Source organism: Harpia harpyja, chromosome 10, assembly GCF_026419915.1.
Source record: "Harpia harpyja isolate bHarHar1 chromosome 10, bHarHar1 primary haplotype, whole genome shotgun sequence".
NCBI lineage: Eukaryota > Metazoa > Chordata > Aves > Accipitriformes > Accipitridae > Harpia > Harpia harpyja.
Window position 1 is genome coordinate 42,655,252 of NC_068949.1, and position 19,339 is coordinate 42,674,590.

Consider the following 19,339-nt stretch of genomic DNA (forward strand, 5'->3'; position numbering starts at 1 on the left):
ATCCTCATTAGTGAATGCCGATGGAAATAACATGGTCAATGGAAATAACAGAGCGTGTGCTCTGAGCAGGAGAAGACCGTGGGGTAGCTCAGCAGCTTGTGCAAGCTTCTCGCAAGACCCAGCGCGCAAGCGAGCGTGCGATGGTGCGCTTGCTTCACAGACACCTGGCCCGGCCACGTCCCACTCGATGGGCCTGAATCTGAAACCAATAAATACCCGGGGGGAAGGCAGTCCCTTCATTAGCTGAAGATGCTCACCTGATCTATGGCCCCCAAATCCTCAGAAACCACATCAATAAATAGGTATGAGCACACGAGCATCAGCGCTCCCCTCCTCCTTACGTTTGCTTTTGTTTGTAGGAAAAAAACTACACGCCAGGATAAGTTATGGGTAGCTCGTGTCTTGGTGGAAATATGGATCAGGTGGGATTCTCCAGAGGCTTCACCGGCGCCTGGCATCAGTCAGTATTTTCTTGAACAAGCTGTCTGGTAGGGTTAAATCTGCAGACACCGGCGGCTCTTTGGGAGTGCGGAGCAGCAAGAAGTTGGTAAGTCCAGACGAGGCGACCTCCGAGGAACAGTTTAGGAAAAAAGTGGGGTTTAGGCTGGAGACAGCAAGCGGGGGTGTGTAGGAGGGTGTATTGTGTTTCCAACAATAAAGATCCTGGAGCACTGCTAAAAGATTTCTGAAAGCTGTAAAACCTCATCACCAGAACCCGTTAATACAGGTTAGACAAATGTCGTTAAACTAACATGGATGTTGGGTTGCCTGGGGATAGCAGGAGGGTGTAGGAGAGCTCTTTGGGTCTCTTGCACTCGTTTATCCAGGGGAAGGCAAACCCTGGTGCTGTTTCCATCACACCCTCTCTCCAAGAGCCTGGGCCAGACTGAAGCCGGAATAACCAGGAGAGCGTCGGTACCCAACAGAGCATCGGTCACACGGAGCGACAGGGCTGCTGCCTGTGTGTGCTGCGGCGCAATTCAGGACCAAACACGCAGCCTGAAGACACAGCCTTGCTCCGAACATCCCCACTGATGTTCCCGGGGAATTTATGCATATTTGTTTGAGGGTTTTTTTCTTTCAAATCCAGGTAAGCTGGGAGTAACTCCGCCAAAATAACTTACCCCAGGCTGTAAATGAAGCAAAATCACCCCTTTACGTACCCCCTGAGGGATGCAGGTCAAAGCTCTACCTACTTCGCACTCCAATCATTTCTTAAGAAATCAAAGGTACTCGTGCTGAATTCGTACCCACTGACCACACGTTGCTGAGAGGCTTTGGGCGCTGCGCTAAATAATGCACCACGGTCAAACGAGTCGTTGCAGGAGATGACGCAGTGGCTGCTGTATCTCAAAGGAGAAATTCCTGCTGCCCAAGGAGGAGTTGCCCACTGCCCAACCTGGGGGGCTACATTTCAACATGGCATTCAGTCTCTGAAACCTTCCAAAAACCCACAAGCCCCAAGCCCACATGAAAAAACAGGCATTTGTCCTTTAAAAATGCAACTGCACCCAGTGCCCACGTCATCCTTCTCGTATTTTTTAAATACAAGCCGTGCCTCTCCATGTGGTCTGCCTTCTAGGTGCTGAATGCGTAATGGCTTCAAGCAGAGATCTGCCCATTGTGGTTAATGGACAACTTGTAATTACCACTGCGCTTGAAGAAGGCCTGAGGACATAGGAGAAATATTTTCTAAGTACTTAAAAAAATTTGCAAGCATATTTCCAACAGTGATTTAGGCACTTGAAAGCCTAAGTCTCCTGAAAGTCAACAGCCCTCTCAGAAGTGCAAATCCCTTCTACAAACAAAACTCTGGCACTTCTGAGAATGTTAATTTTTCTCCTTCTGCTAATTGAGCTCATCTTCTGGCTCCCGTGCTTCCCAGGCACGGGCATGCCGGGCTGCTGCGGGTGAGCTAGAGCATCCTGCGAGGATGGAAGATGCTCTACAGTGCTTCAAAGAAGGAGACGGGTGATGCCTGTAATGATGAATGAAGGAGGATGCAACCTGGAGAGCAACTAAATCAGTCCACAGTGCACTCTTCCCATCCAAACAAAAAGTGTTTCTGAGCTTGAACACATCTCTGAGAAAAAGCCATGAAGGTACTTGACTTTCAGGGAAATTTTGCATTTTATTGGACTTTGGCAAGATAATCAAGCCAATAGCCTTATTTTCCCTGCTCAAATCCACCCACGCTGCAACCCAACATTTTCCACATACAGCCTTGAGTCATTCCAGGCAATATTTTTACCTTCCCTGAAAGAGAATGGAAAAACCCTTCCGATAGTCCTGTTGCTTCCAGTCACTCGCGGAGGAAGGCCATATGCGGGTGCCGGGCAGAATCACTCCCTCTGACGCAGGTTTCCCAGCGCTCGGCTCGGAAAGCAAGCTTTCACCGGCTGCTGCAAAATCCCACGCCTCACCTTCCCGGCGGGGGGAACAGCTGCCGCGCAGCCAGAGTCGGCGGAGCGGGGATGAACTTTTTGGGAATGGGTCGCCCCAAGATGGTGATAACGGAGCCAGCATCGCCTGTGCTGGCCGCGGAGCAGCGGTGGATCAGCCACCACCGTCAATGTAGCATCTGTTCTCAGCCCGTCGGGAGTTTTTTTACTCGTTTTTTATTTATTGGGTGAATTAAGCGCGTGCTGAAGTGCTGAGCTGGCAAAACTGGCTAGTCAAGTCCTCTATTGATATCAGCCAAAGAGCAGTTTTGGTGGCACAATGCGGCGCTTGTTCCCCATGGCCGGGCAGCCCTGGGCCCCCCCCCGAGCCTCTCCACACCCTTGTCCTTCAGCCCCAGACCGAAAGGGGTGTCACGCATCCCAGATGCTGTTGGTCTCAAGGAAACCACGGGAATCCAGACACCCTCCCAGATCTGGTGGCTTTTGGGAGATGCTTCTGGCCATCCTGACTTCACCCAGCCGGCATCTGTAATGTACCTTCCACCCGAAACACCTTTACTCACAACCACAGTAACCCATTTCTGACCATTTGAGGTGCTGGTTTTTCTTCCCTCAACTCTCCCCAAAGCTGCAGCAATCCAGCATGCTGGGCAATCCCCCAGGGAGAGGAAGAAAATGAGATGTTGCTAAAGCGAGCACCTAAAAAATCATCTAAAAATACAAATAAGAAACCCTTGGCCACCTGAAACGAGCTGCAGGGCTGCCAGCCGACCTCCAGAGCAAAGCCCTTCTTGCGTGGTGGTGACCAAGCTCGGGCTACATCTCCTTCCCGCAGGGCTCTCGTGATGCTCCGCACCGTGCGGGGACCAAGGGTAAAAGCCGGGAAGGCTGCGAGAGCTGACTCACCCCCCATATCCACCCTTTTCCGCAGGTTTTTACTCCCCTTGAGCTGTGTCCCCGTGGGGGACAAGGGCTGGAGTCTAGCAGCCCCAACAGCAAGCAAGCCGGAGAAATCCCGCAGCAACATTTCTTCGTGTAGCTCTTCCCCTCGTAAAATACCCAGCTGCGAGCTTTTCCCCGAAACACGTCCCTGCAAACACGGTGGATCTGCTAGAATAAATATTAGCAGGACCGTGATCCCCGCGGTGATCACGGCTTTTGCGCAAACACTTTTTTTTTTTTTTTTTTTTTTTTCCCACCCTGCCAGGTGATTGCCGCAGTTTTCCTGGGGAAGGTGTAACGCTACAAGCTGTCAGCACCGCCGGCCCTACCTACCAAGCTGTCATCACCTCCCGTTAGCACACTGGGCTACAGTTGCTTCATAAAGCTGAAAATAACCCGGTGCCAGAAGGAAAGGGGGAAGCAGGCGGCGAGCAGCGCTGCTCCGTGCGGGGACGATGTACCTCTGCCAGCCCTCCCCGTCCAGCACCGGTCAGCAAAAAGTCACCTCCGCTGGCAGCTTCTCTGCCCGCCTCGGGTTTAAATCACTTTCCGAGGCAAACATTTCCTATAAAACACCTTCAACCCGGGTCATGATCTGCCGCTTTGGTCGTTTGCATCTACGGCAAAGTCCTACCTGGCATTGGTGTCACGCAAAGCGCTCATCCGTGCTGCCAAGGACGGCCAGATGCTCGAGACTGGAAAGTGGGTTTCCTTTGGTTTTAAAGCTCTGCAGAACTTCTTTATAGCAGCTGCTGTTATTCGGGCCAGGCACACACACACATCACTCAGGTTCAATACTCTCCACTGCTTTTAAGGCATCCCACAATCTTCTCCAACTCCATCCCCAGGCTGGCGTCCCCGAAGCTGGGGAAGGGGAGGAAGAGTGATGGGGAGGGAGCTGCTCGGTCCTGAGGCTAGAATAACCAACCTCGCCTCTTTATAACCACGAGGAGCATCTCGGAAGCTTTGCCAACGGGCACGGGCTGCAGCGCCGGCCACGCGCGTTACCGGCTCGGCGGATACCCCGGACGGGTCTCACCTCGCTCGCTGCTGTTTGGTTTCCCCAAAAAACGGGAGACGCGGCTGTCTCGCCCCGAGCAGCACGCGGCTCAGCAGCACCGGCTTCCAAGATCAACATTGCCATCGGGGCGGGGGGGGAGGCCACGGGTCTTACACCGACCCTGTCCTCCCGCAGAAAGAGCCTCTGAGCGATGAATGAAGTGTCGGGAAAGAAATGACTGAAATACCTGAGGAAGGAAAACACAGGAGGCAGTTATGGGGTATATGAGATGCAAACAGAGCTCGTGTGCCTGGTGCAGAGCCGGAGCTGGGTTATATGCAGTGTTGCCATGTCAGGGAGCTCAAACTCATCCGTTATTTTTTTTTTATTTTATCTATGGAGGCATTGAGTAATTTTCAGGCACCCTTCTTCAGGCTGACGTGCAGCAGAGCGTGCCCGCAGCAGCATCCCCTGTACAGAGGGGATGGCTCCCCGCGCTGCTCCCGGCAGGTACCACGATGCTGCCCTTGTTTTCAGGGTCTGCCTTCCCGGCTCTTCCCTTCTCATCCACTAATGAGGAATAATATTTACATAGCCCCAATCCTAATTTTGCAATAACGGGCACCAGTGCTTAGACGGTGCATTGAAAGTCTACAGCTTTAGCAGATAATTTTGCTTTTATTCTGTTTGGTGTGAAAAACAGCTTTCACGAGCAGGCTTAGAAATATCTATTATCCTACCAAGTTGCTTCACACCACAGTACTAAACAAACAAACCAAAAAAAAACAAGAAGGAGGCTTTAAGTCATTAGTATTAACACTGCCTTTGGAGCCTGTAGAGTTAATTTGGTTTTACTCACAGTTTTGCTCTTGTCTTTGGAGTTCTGTATCTGCCCCAACGACAGTGAGGATGTTAGTGAGTTTCCAGAAATGCAAAAGAAAAAGCTGTTACATGACCCACCGACGGGAATCCCTCTGGTGCTCCAGAGCCCCAGGGAGATGGTGGAGAGACGAATCCCAGAAATCACGAGAAGCACAGCTCTGCACGGGATCGGAGCAGTGATGCTCCCCGGGACTGAACCGTCCCACCCGTGCACAGCATCCCGCACACGGGGACTCGATCCCAGCACAGCATCCTGGCCCATTCCCATTCCCAACGATAACTGGAGGAAATCCTCATTTCCTGCCAAGAACAAATATTTTCCATGACAGACACTGAACCCTTCGCTATGAGCTGGAGAAATCTGTCTGACGACAGGTCATTAGGCAACCTCACGTGCGATTACTGTGTATTTATTCATTTATTTCCAGGTTGCCCAGCCCTCTTGCGCCCAGCCTTTCGCACCCTCCCCGGCTTCTCCTCTGCATCCCGAGAGGCTGCGGTGGAGCATCCCTGGAGCATCGCAGGGCACGTGTCACACCGACACGCTCGGCGCTGCTGAGAGCCTAGAGGAGACGGTGGCATCGGGGCCGGGCTGCTCTCCTGAAGATGCTATTGCAATGCCACGGATTTAAGTGGAGTCGTTCTGGCATGAGCAATGGTGAGCCTGAACCTTGCTCGTCCCCAGAGCTGGCAAAACTTCAGGGTTTGGAGGGGCTCATCTTTGGGGAAATTCAGAGATATCGGTATTTCAACTTGTCCCAAGTTAGGATGAAACATCACTAATATGGAATATTTTATTTTTTTTAAAACCACATTTTTTGAGAATCTCAGCCCTATTCCATCTTCATATTATTTGCATCATTTTCAGTACAGAAATAATATTTCTATTATGCTATTGTGGTCTCACTTCATGCCCTAAATTATAAAGCAAGCCCTTACAGAAATTAAAACAGCGTATGAGCCCAGGGACCAGAGGGTTAAACAGCACGCGGTGGATCAGATGCGTGATTGGGGATACAATCAGATTTTGTGTGTGGTTGGGCCAGACACTGCCAAGCTTTCTTTGTGTTTCCAGCCCTGTCCTCCCCTGTGAGCGTGAACAAGGGTGCAACACCCGACCCCACATCCCCGGATCCCACGGGGGGACGGAGCTGGGAGCAGGGGATGGAGCTGGGAGCAGGGGATGGCAGGGCACGGTCCCTGGGTACCACGGGACCCTTCGGCACTCAGACCCCCCTCTCCCGGGGAAGGGATGCCGCCGGAGGAGCCCATCCGTGCACACAAGTCCCGGCCCGTGCTGGAAAAGTGATTACATGGCAGAAAAGCCCACGTTCCTGGGCACGGCTGGTTTCTGCTTCCACGGCTGAATTTATTTTCAGCCCATTGTGTTTGGTGAGTCACAAATTTATAACTGGGGCAGATGGGACCGTTTCGACTGTAAAATCAAAACAATGGATGTCACTGCATTATACGTTATTGCTATTAAAAGCTCTGTCGGGTAACTAAAATAGAGCCTGCTACAATAAATCACCTCCTACAAGCGTCCTCTGACTACACCAAAGTACCTTGCCTGAAATGGTCACTCCAGAGCTGCACCAACAAATCAGCCTTTTATAGGGAGATGGATCTTTTTTGGCGTGCTACTTCTGGCAGCGATATGACCCGGTACCTAAGAGCAAGGTTATATTGCTGTGGCGAGCACCCAAATTACATCCCACCCGAGCCAGCTTATGGAGGCCTCAGGAGCTTATGGAGAGGGGTAGGTGAAAAAATGCATTGCCTTCATTTTTCATTTGGGAAACTAAGGCAGGGAAACTCTGCTTGAAGGACATTTGCAGGGGAGGCAGGAACGGAGCTGACGCGTATGAGATCCAGGCCAATGCCATAACTTCAGAATAATCCATTCCTCTTAACATATTGCCCTCTATACGTTAAAAGTACGTGCACTTGGACCTGATAAAACTCTTAGACCAGGCCAGTCTACGATACCCAACAAAAGCTTTTATATTTAGCACAGCTAAAGGGAAAAACTGATGCAAAACATCTCTGAAAGCAATGGAAATACTGCAGGGGTGAAGTTCCTCGCAGCGTACGAGCATCCTCCCTGGCGTCGCAGGCAGGAGGACGTCAGCAAGATGGGCTTGCACCAGTGGGCAACCTCAACGAGTGCCACTTGCTCTGCCCTGCCTTGGGGACACCAGCCAAGATGAGGTTTGCTATACTTCCAACAAATACGGAGAATTGTTTGTCAAAGGAACAGGGAGGGAAAAAAACCCATTAACAGTTCAAGCCAGAAGTAAACATCATTATGAACCTAATTTCCAAAACTGACTTGAATTTTTTTCAACTACTTGTGTTTTTTAAATAAAAAAAAATACCGGGGCAATGAATAACAATGGCAGCATATGTAACAGTCTGACCAAAGTTAAAACCAGCTGGCCTTTGAGGTCCTCTATACCCTCTGAACCGAGTCATTTTCTTTTGATCCTGAACCAAAGACTTTTTCCCACCAAGCCACAAATTGACCTTTGCAGGCTCTCATTCGTGTTTATTTAAAAAACACTGGGGCTTGGAAGCTGGAATCTGTCTCAGAAGTTACATCAATAGCAAACTATTTCCTGGGATATGTCTGGAATTTAAAACCTCCAGTTTTTCGCCTGTCACTACCTTTTGGCAATATTTGCCACCGGCTCGAGTGGGTGCTGATGGTGACCGAGATCAGTGCCGCCCCTCCTGCCCCCACCAGCAAGCCTGAAAGCTGCCAAAATTTAAACAGAAAATCTTCTCGTGGAAATTTGGAGAATTTTACCCCTCGAGGAAAGAGCTGGGTGATTGGAGAGGAGAAGTCACTTCTCCCATCCTGCAGTTTAAAACTTCTCCCTACTCAGAGTCAAGACCAGCCTGAAACATTTCCAAGCTGGTGGGCTGTTTACTTCAGCTTTGGGAGCGTACGGGCTCCTTCATGCATGGATCCTCATGTAAACTGCCATTATCCCTTACTTTGGAGGGGACAGCCTGGCTCCCACCCATCAAGAGCATTACACACCCCACTCCTCTGGATCTCCAGCCCAGGCTGAAGCTGATTGTAATCCTGAAAAATGCAAGAACCTCGCATCCAGGTTTCAGGAGGATGCTCTCGTGATTCCTGGTGCAGATGACTCTGTCCCGCAAAGGCACGTGCTCCTCGGAGGACAGTGAAGTCACCCCATGAATGGCACTGTCTGTCTTACGGCAGCCAGCGAGCAACATGAACAGTCCCGTTGTACCCGGCTCCAACATCTCAGCACTCTTCCCGTAACAGGCGTCTTTCAGGCACAAAGTCTTTTCTGTAACTCTTCCTTATCAAGCGCACCCACTGCTTCATCCTCACCACCTTCTAAGCTGCCGTCCACTGCTGCCAAAACCCTCTCATCCACCCTTCACAGCCCACCCACAGGACAGATAGATAGCTATTTATGGTGAATTCATAACCACGGGAAGCTCTCCATAACCCTGGGGAGACGCAAGGGCATATTGTATTTTAATTGCCTTATTTGTTCTATAACAACTATTCTCTGTCCCACACACTATATGCCATACTCTGTAAGAAAAGATGTGTAGATGTGGTGCTTAGGGACATGGTTTAGTGGTGGACTTGGCAGTGTTAGGTTAACAGTTGGACTCGATGATCTTAAACGTCTTTTCCAACCTAAACGATTTTATGATTCTAATAAGGAGCTTCACGGAGGAGGAGAAGTAGTTTGCCAGCTGTCTGGGACTCCTCAGTGTTCACAGGTACAACTCTCACAGCAAAGCAGATGGATGTTACAGAAAACTCAGGAGGAGAAGACATCAGTGGTACAATATTTGTTATGCTAGATGCAGCTCTTCAAACTGCAAATGCTTTGAAGGCTCACAGAGAAGCCAAAACCTTGTGGAGCCATCAGAAATGGGGCACAGGTGCCACCCCCAAGCCTTCATTTATTACCAGCGCACAGATGCTAGCAGGGCACTTACAACGGGCAGGAACCAGTATCTCCCATCACGTCTGACAGTTATTGCCAGCGGTGCTATGGCTTACATGCCACAAAGAAGTTTGTGCCTTTGTCTATGCGGCAAGTTGTGTTTCCAAACGCTAGAAGATGATCCTCCATTTTCAGGTTGCATGCTGCAGGGAACATGGCTGGGGTTGAACAGATATAGAGATATATATATAGATATAGATATAAAATTTTTTATATATATATAAATGACTCACTTTTAAAAAAACATCTATAAAAAGGATAGCTGTGTTTGGAAATGTGTTCACACAAATTAAAATCTCTCAGTAACAACCATATCAAAATTTTACGAGGCAGGAAACAGAATGGGCAAGAGATAGCGAGGGCTCGTTTTGCCATTCCCAAGGATGATTTCAAATTCTCGTTCGGGGCGGCCGCCGTCGGTGTGACAGACATGTTATGTCTCCCTTGCAGCTCCCCAGAGCCTGTGCGAAGGAAAGCAATCTGCTCAGCCAGCACACGCACACCAACATCAGGGCTGGCCCATGGCTCGCCTTCCCATAGATGACTCAGACAAGCCACCGAACCCAGCGTTCGTACTGCCGTGAGGTGTTTCGGCACACAACACCCCAAATCCTGCAGGAAATGTTGACACAGAGACGTCGGAAAGCGGCGGACGCGGAGGTGGGAGATGGCAAGTCCCCAGGTCACCACACAGCCATGTGCCCTTTGGAGAAGAATTGCACCAGACCATGGGAAAGGAAAACCGGACAACGTCTCTCCACCACAGAGCACCTCTGCCAGACTGGTTCTTTTTTTTAGAAAATCCCTTTTTCTCACCTAAGACGCCCAGCCAGCTTCTCCTAGTGCCTTGCAAAGGGTGAAACCACCCGTTCCTGCTGAAATCAGCCCAGCTGGGAGGACAGCCAGGGTCCAAGCCACCTCCCAACACCCTTGCAACATTGCTCATCTCCCATATTTTTTAGGCGCACCCACATCAGAAGAAGAAAACCAGCTCTTTGAGAAACCTCCCAATTCATGGAAAAATCTGATCCGACCATTTCTGATCACATCCTGCTGGTATGGACACGGTCCCCGGAGCTGCGAGACCGAGAGCACTGCGCCTAGGAAGGAGACTGCATTGCCACGAGATTAATTAACACGCTGTCAGAACAACTGCTGGGATTTCGGAGGTTGGATGTTGTCCTCCTTGGGCTTGTGCTTCACGTGGAAAGGGGGAATAAAAGCTGAAGTTGGAAAGCAAGCCCAAGCCCTGCACCGAAATGAGAGGATGGTTGATGTCCTCATTTTAAGGGGCACAAGGGTGGTCAGAGATGCCAGGCTGCTCCCCCGGTACCAAAACCCTCCTTGCTTGGGGCAAAGAATAGAAACCAGCTTCTTCGCATCTCATCTGCCTCCGGACACCGGGGATAATTAAATACCACATCATCGTCACCCGCTCCTTTGAGTACGACCCGCCAGGTTTATAACCAGTTAGAAGGCGAAGAGGCACAAAGCGGAGCGTTGGCATGCATTTAAAAAGAGCAAAAGGATTTTCGTGGTGTGCTGCGGCTTTTAAAAATTGCTGCTATTTCAACGACAACCGTGTTCATGGTTCGGTTTCTGCCCGAAGTTGAAGCCTTTCTGGTTTGGTGCCGTATGAGTAAATAAGAAGGGGAGCGATACGGGCTCACCTCCCCTCTCTGAGCTATGGGAATTGCAGAGAGAAGAGACAAACCCAGCATTTTGAGGAATTAAAGGCAATGTTTTCCCAAGTATTTTCCCTCCCAGCAGAACTTTAACATTTAGGTCTCTTTCTTAATTAGCCCAGTTATGTGGCCATGTAATTGCTTCCAGGAGCGGCTCCCTCCCCTCCTGCCTGGCCTAAATATCCCTCCTGGTATGAAGAAAACATTTCTTTCAGGTCAAATTATTTTTATTTTGATTATGGTACTGGGTTTCAGGCCTATAAACGCATGTGGCTACCAGCACAAGCAAAAAATTAACCGATCCGCTGCCAGAACCAGATGCTGATCCAGCACCCCAGGCTGGGTCCCCAGCTCTTCTGTTAGTGTCCAGGGACTCAAGGCATGTCCTGTGCCTCAGTTTCCCCATCTGTAAAGTGAATGCTTTGAGGACTACTGGAAAGCCCAGTCTCGACACCTGGGCTTTCCTTTGCTTTGAATCATGAAGACCATTGCACACAAGCCATTTCTAGCCCATATAAAGCCAGACTAGAGGACACATGCGGCCACGCGGACACCTTGCCATTATTTCAGCTCTTCATCTGAAATCACCGAACTTTCCAGTCTCGCTCCTAGAGAGGCATTAAAAGCAGCCTGGAGAAATACCCAAACCTGCAGGGTTTTCTTGAGCATGCTTATCCCCCGTCTCCTACTGCCCACAGTGAATTAGTTGGTTTTCACGGCGTTCCCATCCCGGGGAGGGCTCTGACCGTGCCCCACGCCCCGAAAACCCGCCCCACCAAAGGCAAGAATGCTCACCGTAACTTGCCTAATCCTGCTCGTCCTTCTGTGCCAGTCCTCCCACGCAGAGAGCAGCCTGCCAGCGCTGCTTTTCATAACTGAATAGCTACGAAATCCCTGGCCTTTGCACGGTTCCCGGCTCTGCTTTCTTCCCACTCTGCTACAGCCCTGCTGCCCCAAACCCAGCAGCGTACCCCTGCCTTGGGGATGCAACCCGTGGGGATGCACCGGCTGCCGTGGGTACCCGATCCTGGCTGGGTTTTCTCCCTGGAACCCGGGGATGCTCCACGGGACATGCCTTGGGCTGGATCCCAGTGGCAGAGTTCCTTGGGGATGGTGGTGTTGGTTGTGCTGGCAACCGCCGGGCGTTGGGCAGCGGCCCCGGCCACCCAGCCTGGACCAGCTGGAGATTAGATTTTTGTCATCCTTGGGTCACCTGCCCTTGCCAAAGCCATGGCTATCCAAATTATAAATGTATGCCTGGGCTCAGCATCCACCAGAGGGAAAGGGAAGCTCCCGCTGACCCCCTGGGATCTCCCCGACCCAGCCCTTTGCTTCCCAGCCGACAAACCTTCCCCCTTGGTCTGATGCGATGGAGAAGCTGGCTTTGCCCCACAGCATCCTCAGAGGGCGAGGAAGGTCGGTGCCGCTGCCGGGCTTCAGCACCGTGCGGGCAGAGCCAGCAGCTCGCAGCTGCCCCAAAAATCCCACCTGGCGAAATATTTCGGTCAGATTTGCCATCTGATACAGTTGAGTTTTGCAAAGCTTGTTGACTAGGTTTAGCCTAACTGCTGAAGCGCTCAGTTGGGCCCGCTGGGATAATTAACTTAGTTAACTCTGTAGCTGTAAGCCAGCAATTTCAGGCACATCTACTGCAAGGGAAACGCATGCGTGTCTCACGTCTCGGGGTGAAGGTGTCCATCCGTGCCCTCCAAGAGCCTCACCGGAGTCTCAAGGGAGCAGCTGAAGGACAGAGCTGCTGGAAAACACTGATCCAGCCCAGCTGTGAGCTCTGCTTCAAGCCTCGAGGTCCCGCTGCCTCCTCGTCGTGTCTCCTGTCCCGCACGGGGCCGGGATGCACGGCTGGGGAGGGACCGAGGAAGGAGTCGAGGACTGCACCGTGTGCGGCTCCTCACCCATCGCCGCCGCTCTGTGCCACCCATCAGAGTTTTTCCTCCCAAAAGGTGGAAACCAGAGCCCGGACACTCTCCTCCTTCCCTATCCACCGCGTGAGCCTTCTACATTAGCACAAAAAGTACCTGCAGGCACCTTCCCGGAGGCGGTGCACGGACAGGAGGGTTGCACCTCTCTCCTGCTGCGCAGCCCTTCTCCCAAAAATCCGATTACCAAACACATCTGCTCCGGTGACACGCTGCCGCTTGTAGCATCCTGGCTAGTTTGTTACTGCAAGCTTTTGTTCGTGCTGTCCTCGCTTCTCGGCCCGTTGCCGTTTACTGCTTCTCTTCCATGTTTCCACTGACAGCTGAAAATTTGGAAGCTCACTTCGGATTAAGCAAGCAGGATTTAAGAATGGCTTGCAAATGGTTAGGGATTTGGGGAAGAGATGACACCCTGAGCCTGCTGAGGGCAGGGTCTAGCCCTCGCAGGGACAGAAAGCCAGACCCCCTTCTGAGTGCACGGTCTGTGGGAGCCGGTAGCCCAGCTCCCGGTGGTCCGGAGCAGTTTCCAGGCAGGATCCAAGGCTTTTGGGCTCCCCAAGGATGCTCGAGGAGGGCAACCTGCCAAGTCTCGGTGCGCCTTCATCCTCCTGAAGCTGGGTCTTAGGTGAGTTTCTGTCGGTACTTCTTTACCCATGTATTAGCCCCTAATACACGAATCCAACACAGAAGTCCAACAGCCAGATGCTGAGATTTGTTAGATCGTTTAGCCGCACCCTCCACCCATGCTGGGGACACCCCCGTCCCCCGCAGGGTCCCTGCCATGAGGACATGGGATGGAGAGCCGTCCAACGCAGGAACCAGTGTGGGAACTTGGCTGCCGGGGTTGCTTTTGTTTAGACTCTGTGTTTCTCCGGGGCCAAGGCCAACCCCACGAGGTGGGTTAAGAGGCGCGGGATGTGATCCCAGCCTGCAGTTCAGCTCCTTGGAGAAGGGACGGAGCCACGCGCGCAGCCATGCCGTGCCTGTGAAGCCTCACGCAAACCTCGGCAGAGACCTGGAAGGGCTTGAGATGAGCTACAGCCGGTGCTAAACCCCCGATGGGCACCAAGGGAGCCAGGAAGGACCATCCATGGGCTCACAAGGCTGGACAAAGAGCTACAGAAAGAGGCTTTCCAGGCCCCGGTGCAAGCCTTTTATTCCCCAAAGTCTGCAGAGCGGAGCACCAGCAGCAAAATCAGCTGGATGCGATGCCCCGTCCGCGCGGTGCCATGCCGGCGCGGCATCCCTGCCAGCGGGATCCATTTGGGGGTCTGCCCTACCAGCCACACCACCTCCGTGCCCTTCGTTTGCAAAGGCTGGCAATTAAAGAGCAGAAAACCGCAAGGAGCCTTTGGAAAAAAAAGGAAAAAAAAAAAGGCTTCATTGGCATTTGCAAAGATAAACTCATTAATTCTTTTAATGAGGGTTCAAAGCCTCGGAGCCTGCCATGGCTGTTACCTTAGGAAGATCGCTCCCCGCTCCTCCGTGCTCTCCTTTGGTGCCCCTGCAAGCTGGCCCAGCACGAAGCGACGAGCAAAGAAGAGCAGATGGCTTCTGCTCTGCTCCCCCAGAGCTTCCAAAATGCTTCTCTTACCACGGTGCAAGCACCGCTTGGAGATGGTAACCATCGTGCAGGCTCTCAGAATAGCCAGGCGAATAAAAATAGTCCCGTCCCTTTGATCTCTTCCCTTTGTTCAGCCGTGAGCACTCCAGCAGATGCAGCTGGAGCACACGTGCATCATACCGAGGCTTTGCAACTCATTCAATGTTTTGGTCTCATCCCAAAAGGTCTTGATGATCACCTCTGCCTCCTCCTGAGGTGCTGAGCAGCTTGTCCGGATACGATGGGCACGTTCAGCCTTGCAAGACCAAACCACTGGTCGTGGCAAGCAGACAGCCCAGTGGGCAACCGAACCAAGGTGCTCGCTGGCACGGGCACAAGCAGCTCTGCGTGAGCGGGTATTGCATGGGCTTTTGTTACCTGTGCACCCACGCGGCCACATGTGCTCCTATCATATTTCCACGCCAAATTGCCCAGATGCAACAAAACCCCGTGATATGCCAACATCACCCTTCGCACGGCTCCTCATCAACCTTTGCACACATGCCCGCGTGTGTATGCAAACCCCCACGCAAAGTGTAAATGCAGGTTACGCTCTGCGTTTTCAAATACAGCCCCAGAAAGTGCCATCGCAGGAGGAAATGTGGATGAGAAAGGATTTCTTTCTGCTGGGCACGCAGAAAGAGGAGCAGCCCATTTCCCAGCCCCGGCACTTGCGCTCCGGGCCGCATCCTTCTCCCTCTTTCCCCAGCCGCTCTGCACCGTGGGCTTTCAGCCTGGTCCACAGCCTGTCCGTGATCTCCTCCCACGCCGGTGGGTTATTAATGGAATCTCGAGAAAAGCTACGGTCGTCAGCACGCGGTGGCAAAGACAGTTTTAACGTGCTGGTTTTAAAGCAAGGAGATGCCTGGGAACAAGCGGTGAAGCTGCTTTCTGAGCGAGCTGGGGGGGACGCGGCCATCGATTTGGGGACAGCGATTTGGGGACAGTCAGCTTCATCCCCTCCCCGCGGCGGCAGCTCGTGGGGCTCCGTGCCTGCGGGCTCCAGGGGTGGGAAGGCGGTGAAGGGGAAGCCTTGCCCTCCCTGCCACTGGTTTTGAGGTGATTTGGGTCTTTTGCAGGCTTTGGTTTGCTGGGAAACTCCCGCACGGGCTTGCGGGACATCCTGCGCCGTACGTCGAGGTGAAGCAACCAGCGGCTCTTGTACAGAGAGAATTAGGAGGGGGCAATTGTGCTATTCCAACTTGCGGCTAGTAAAATATAATAACACACGTAAGTTGTTTTTACTGCCTGTCCAGTTTATTAGCTAATAAAATAAGCTTAGCATATTAAACGTTGCTCGTGTGGTTTATCAAAAGACGAGAGCAATGCCTCGCGTTTTTCCCCTGCAATCACCCAAATACGTGATTCCCTCACTCTTTATCCTCAAAGCTCCTCCGGAGGAGGAAAAGCCAATCTCTTCCTCCAACACCACTGCACTCCTTCAAACACCCTCTGCACTGCCAAGCATGAAACGCCATAAAATCTTGCGTTCCTGTAACAAGGAGATGCCTCGCACCAGGCGGGCTTTGCCGGCCGCGGCTGTACAAAAAAACCCAGGGCAGATGCTCCCGACACGGTTGCCTCTGGGATGAAGCACAGCAGACGGCTGCATCGAACCGAAAGCACGGGGGAAGTTTTGTGGCCGGCAGAAGGTGACAGCCCACCCTGGGAGGTGGCCAGGGCAAAGCCCCTGCTCCCACGGCAGGAGCCCTGGGGTCTTCACAGACCCACCGCCATCTCCATCCCACGCAGGGCTGGTGGTGTCATTGACTTTACGACTGTAAGTGATCGACGCGGGAAATATCAAATCACAAAACGGCAGAAAAAGAAGTTTTATGAGCGCGAAACAGAAATGCTGCTTGCGCTGTCCTTCGCTGCAGCCTCTCGCTTTGGTTCTCGCTAAAATCCAGTCACTTGGTCTTGCAGGGAGAGGACCCGGGAGCAAAATCCTCCCCGATTCGCACTTCAGTTCTGTTATCTGGCTTTGCGCGGCAGATTGAAGAGGGAGGTTGTGCTCTGTGTTTGCAACTGAAAATGAAACACGATAACATCTCCAGAGTGGAAAATTACAGAGGCTAAGAGCAAGTAAAGCCCGTAGCGGTATGAATTCGGCTCCTGACGGAGCCAGGGCTAGGTGCCTCGGGGTGCTACCTTCACCTCGCCACGGCAGGCCCGGGGCTCCTCTCTCCTGAACTCAAAAATGTGGGTTTTAACATATTCCTGCTTGAAACACGTGCCAGGAGGAAACGACGACACGGTGGACTCGGCGTGCAAAAATCAGCGCAGAACAGAAACGCGGGAATTTATTAAAGAAATCCATTTGGAGGGGAAGGGGTTTTCCGCTCGGACAGAAGGATGCGCTTCCCCGTAACACCCGCGTCACTCTGCGTGCCGCAGACCCGCCTCGGGAGGATGCTAAAGGATTTTTAGCAAAGCAGAGAACAGCATCGCCTCGCCGCTGAGCCCCTCGCAGGGACGGCACCGCCGCCTCTTACCTGGGTCATCTTGGCGAGATCCAGCGAGGGCCGTTGCTCCTGAACCTCCTCCGGTCTCCGTCGCTTGACCCCGACTTTTTTGTCATTCAGGACGCAGGGTTGCGAGCGGCTTCGGGAGAGCCCGCCGGCCCGTCGCCCCAGCTCCGGCGTGGAGGCTGGCGTGCTGCTTGCCGAGGGCGGGCAGTACTCCGAGGAGGAGAAGCGGTCGTGGGAGCAGGAGAGGGACCTCTGCATGTCTACCCGGTCTCCTCCGTGCCCGCCGGTGGCCGATTTCCTCGGCTGGCATCCCAGCCGGCCGCTGAGGACGGGATGCTCGTAGGAGAGGGGGTTGGATCGCGAGGGCAGGCTGAAGCTCGAGCTCCTCTGCATGGTGGCGAAGCCGTTGGAGTAGCGTTGCACGCTCCCGCCGCTGTAACACCGCCGTTTCTCGACCGGGGTCCAAACCTTCGAGCCTAAGGGTCTCCACGAGGTCCCGCAGCTGGACATTTCATCCGAAAACGAGAGCGAGCGGCACTGGCGCTTGCTGGGGGGGGCCGAGGGGTTGCCATGGGGGTCGCTGAGGCTGAGGTCTTTGATCAGGTTGGTGACGGAGCAGGTGCTGGCCGTCTCCCTCGGCCAGCGCGAGCCCTCCTCGCCCTTGTCCGACAAGCAGTCCCAGATGCTGGTGCCCGGCTGCTCGAGCTGAAGTGGACATTTCCTGCTGAGATCTCTCCATCTGTCATTTTCTGGTTGAGAAAGGAGAAAAAAAAAAAAAAAACAAAAAAACCACACACGCACAGGCATTAGTGTTAATTAATTCCGTGATTCGCTTTCTACGTCCATAAACAAAAAGAGTAGCATATGGGACGTTTTCCAGTACAAATTAATTAACTCTTGGAATATGGTTTTCCAAACTGCCAGCAGAGCGGTTGCTGCAGTGTAGATGGAGAGAGAGACTAAGTGATAATCGCAGCAGGAGCAAAACTGCTAGAAGAAGATAAAAACACGTCTTTGAATATCCAGACTGCACTAGCTAAGGGAAATTCAGCAATATAAAATAGTATGGCCATTGCCTTATCTCTGTGCTAAATCATGTCTCAGATGCATGCTGTTTGTCCCGGCTTCCACAATCAGTAACTGCCCGAGAGGTTCACAAAAACTGGAGGTGAAAAGCACAAAGCTGTAGCACCGCTGTGGCAAGATGGACCTCGGGGGACAAAACACCAGAAAGGAGATGGGATAGCAGTTGGGATGGTCCTAACAGAAAGGGGAGTGCCGCCGGGGCATCGAGCTGCCGGTCGTAGCACAGAAATCCCAACAGGGTCACCAGAGCCTACGGGAAAGCAAAAGCCATCCCGACAGCCATCAGGCTGTCCTGCTCTCAGCCGCTGCTAAAACAGCCTTGCTCCAAGAAAACCAGCTTATCCCCACTGACGCTCTGCGCATCTCTCCCAACCCGACCCAAAGATACCGTGTCTAACAAAAGTCATATAATAAGCTCTAAGATGGCTGATGCTATAATAGACACATGATAAACCTCCGGCAGTTCTTTGCAAGGTCCCTCTTGTGAGGCTCATCATCCATCTCCCCTCCGTCCCCCAAATCTGGGGTCACTTGGGTGCTCTGGACCAGGTGCCCCCCTGCCCGGTTACCCGCACGGAGGGGGAAGGTGCTACAGAAATCAGGTACCCACACCCTCCTACTCTTCTGCAGCAACCTGGGCTTAGCAACTCTTTGGGGTTGCCTTGAAAATTCCAGTTGTACCTAGTGCAGCCAATTGTTTGCATTTCTGTAACAAACATAACACTGAAGCATTTATTTAAAGGACAAATCGCTTAATAGGTTCACTTTAAAAAAAAAAAATACACTTTTTTTTCTCCCTCTCTCTTTCATTCAGCTTGTTTAGACGGGAATTTGTTCCTCCTGCAAATTTAGCTTGCATTAACAGTCTTCCAACACAGCACGGCAAAAGACAGTGATGACCTGTTGCACGGTCTTGGGACCGGCATAAAGATAGCCCTTTTATCAGATGGGTTTTGCGGTGCCTGCATAAAGCTCCAAGAAAAAAGTCTGTGGGCTGAAACGTATATGGCTACGGGCAGCTCCACGTAGGCAGACTGCAAACCCGGCTACAGCTGTGTTCAGAAATCCCACTGATGACCGTGTCGAAAGAGAGGATTAAGGGTGATGATCTCATTCCCACACACGGTCCCGCCGACAATCAAAGAAGAAAGCAAAGTATCATCAAGGTCTGGCTCCCCGGCACAGGCTGCGCAGGGCGCTCTGCCGTTGACGCTCAACAGGAAAACCATGGTAGGACAACCCCATCGGCTGCTGCAATGGAAAAAAGTAATCACCCAACAGACCTTCTCTGGTGACTGTTTTTGTCGTCGGCTGCTGCAAACAGAGG

General features: G+C 52.3%; 1 protein-coding gene across 2 annotated transcripts in view; it reads right to left on the minus strand.

The window, feature by feature from the left end:
- FAM53B (family with sequence similarity 53 member B) overlaps nucleotides 1-19,339 on the minus strand; it is a 35,752-nt gene that overhangs the window by 4,578 nt on the left and 11,835 nt on the right. Inside the window, exons 3-4 of one of the 2 annotated variants that reach the window (XM_052800112.1) lie at nucleotides 16,951-17,675; nucleotides 14,981-15,663 (exon numbers count right to left, since the gene is read on the minus strand). In XM_052800112.1, coding sequence (XP_052656072.1) covers nucleotides 15,409-15,663; nucleotides 16,951-17,675 — 980 coding nt within the window. In that variant the 3' untranslated portion in view covers nucleotides 14,981-15,408. Of the gene's footprint in view, nucleotides 1-14,980; nucleotides 15,664-16,950; nucleotides 17,676-19,339 lie in introns of those variants that run through there. The other variant, XM_052800111.1, reaches the window with a different exon arrangement.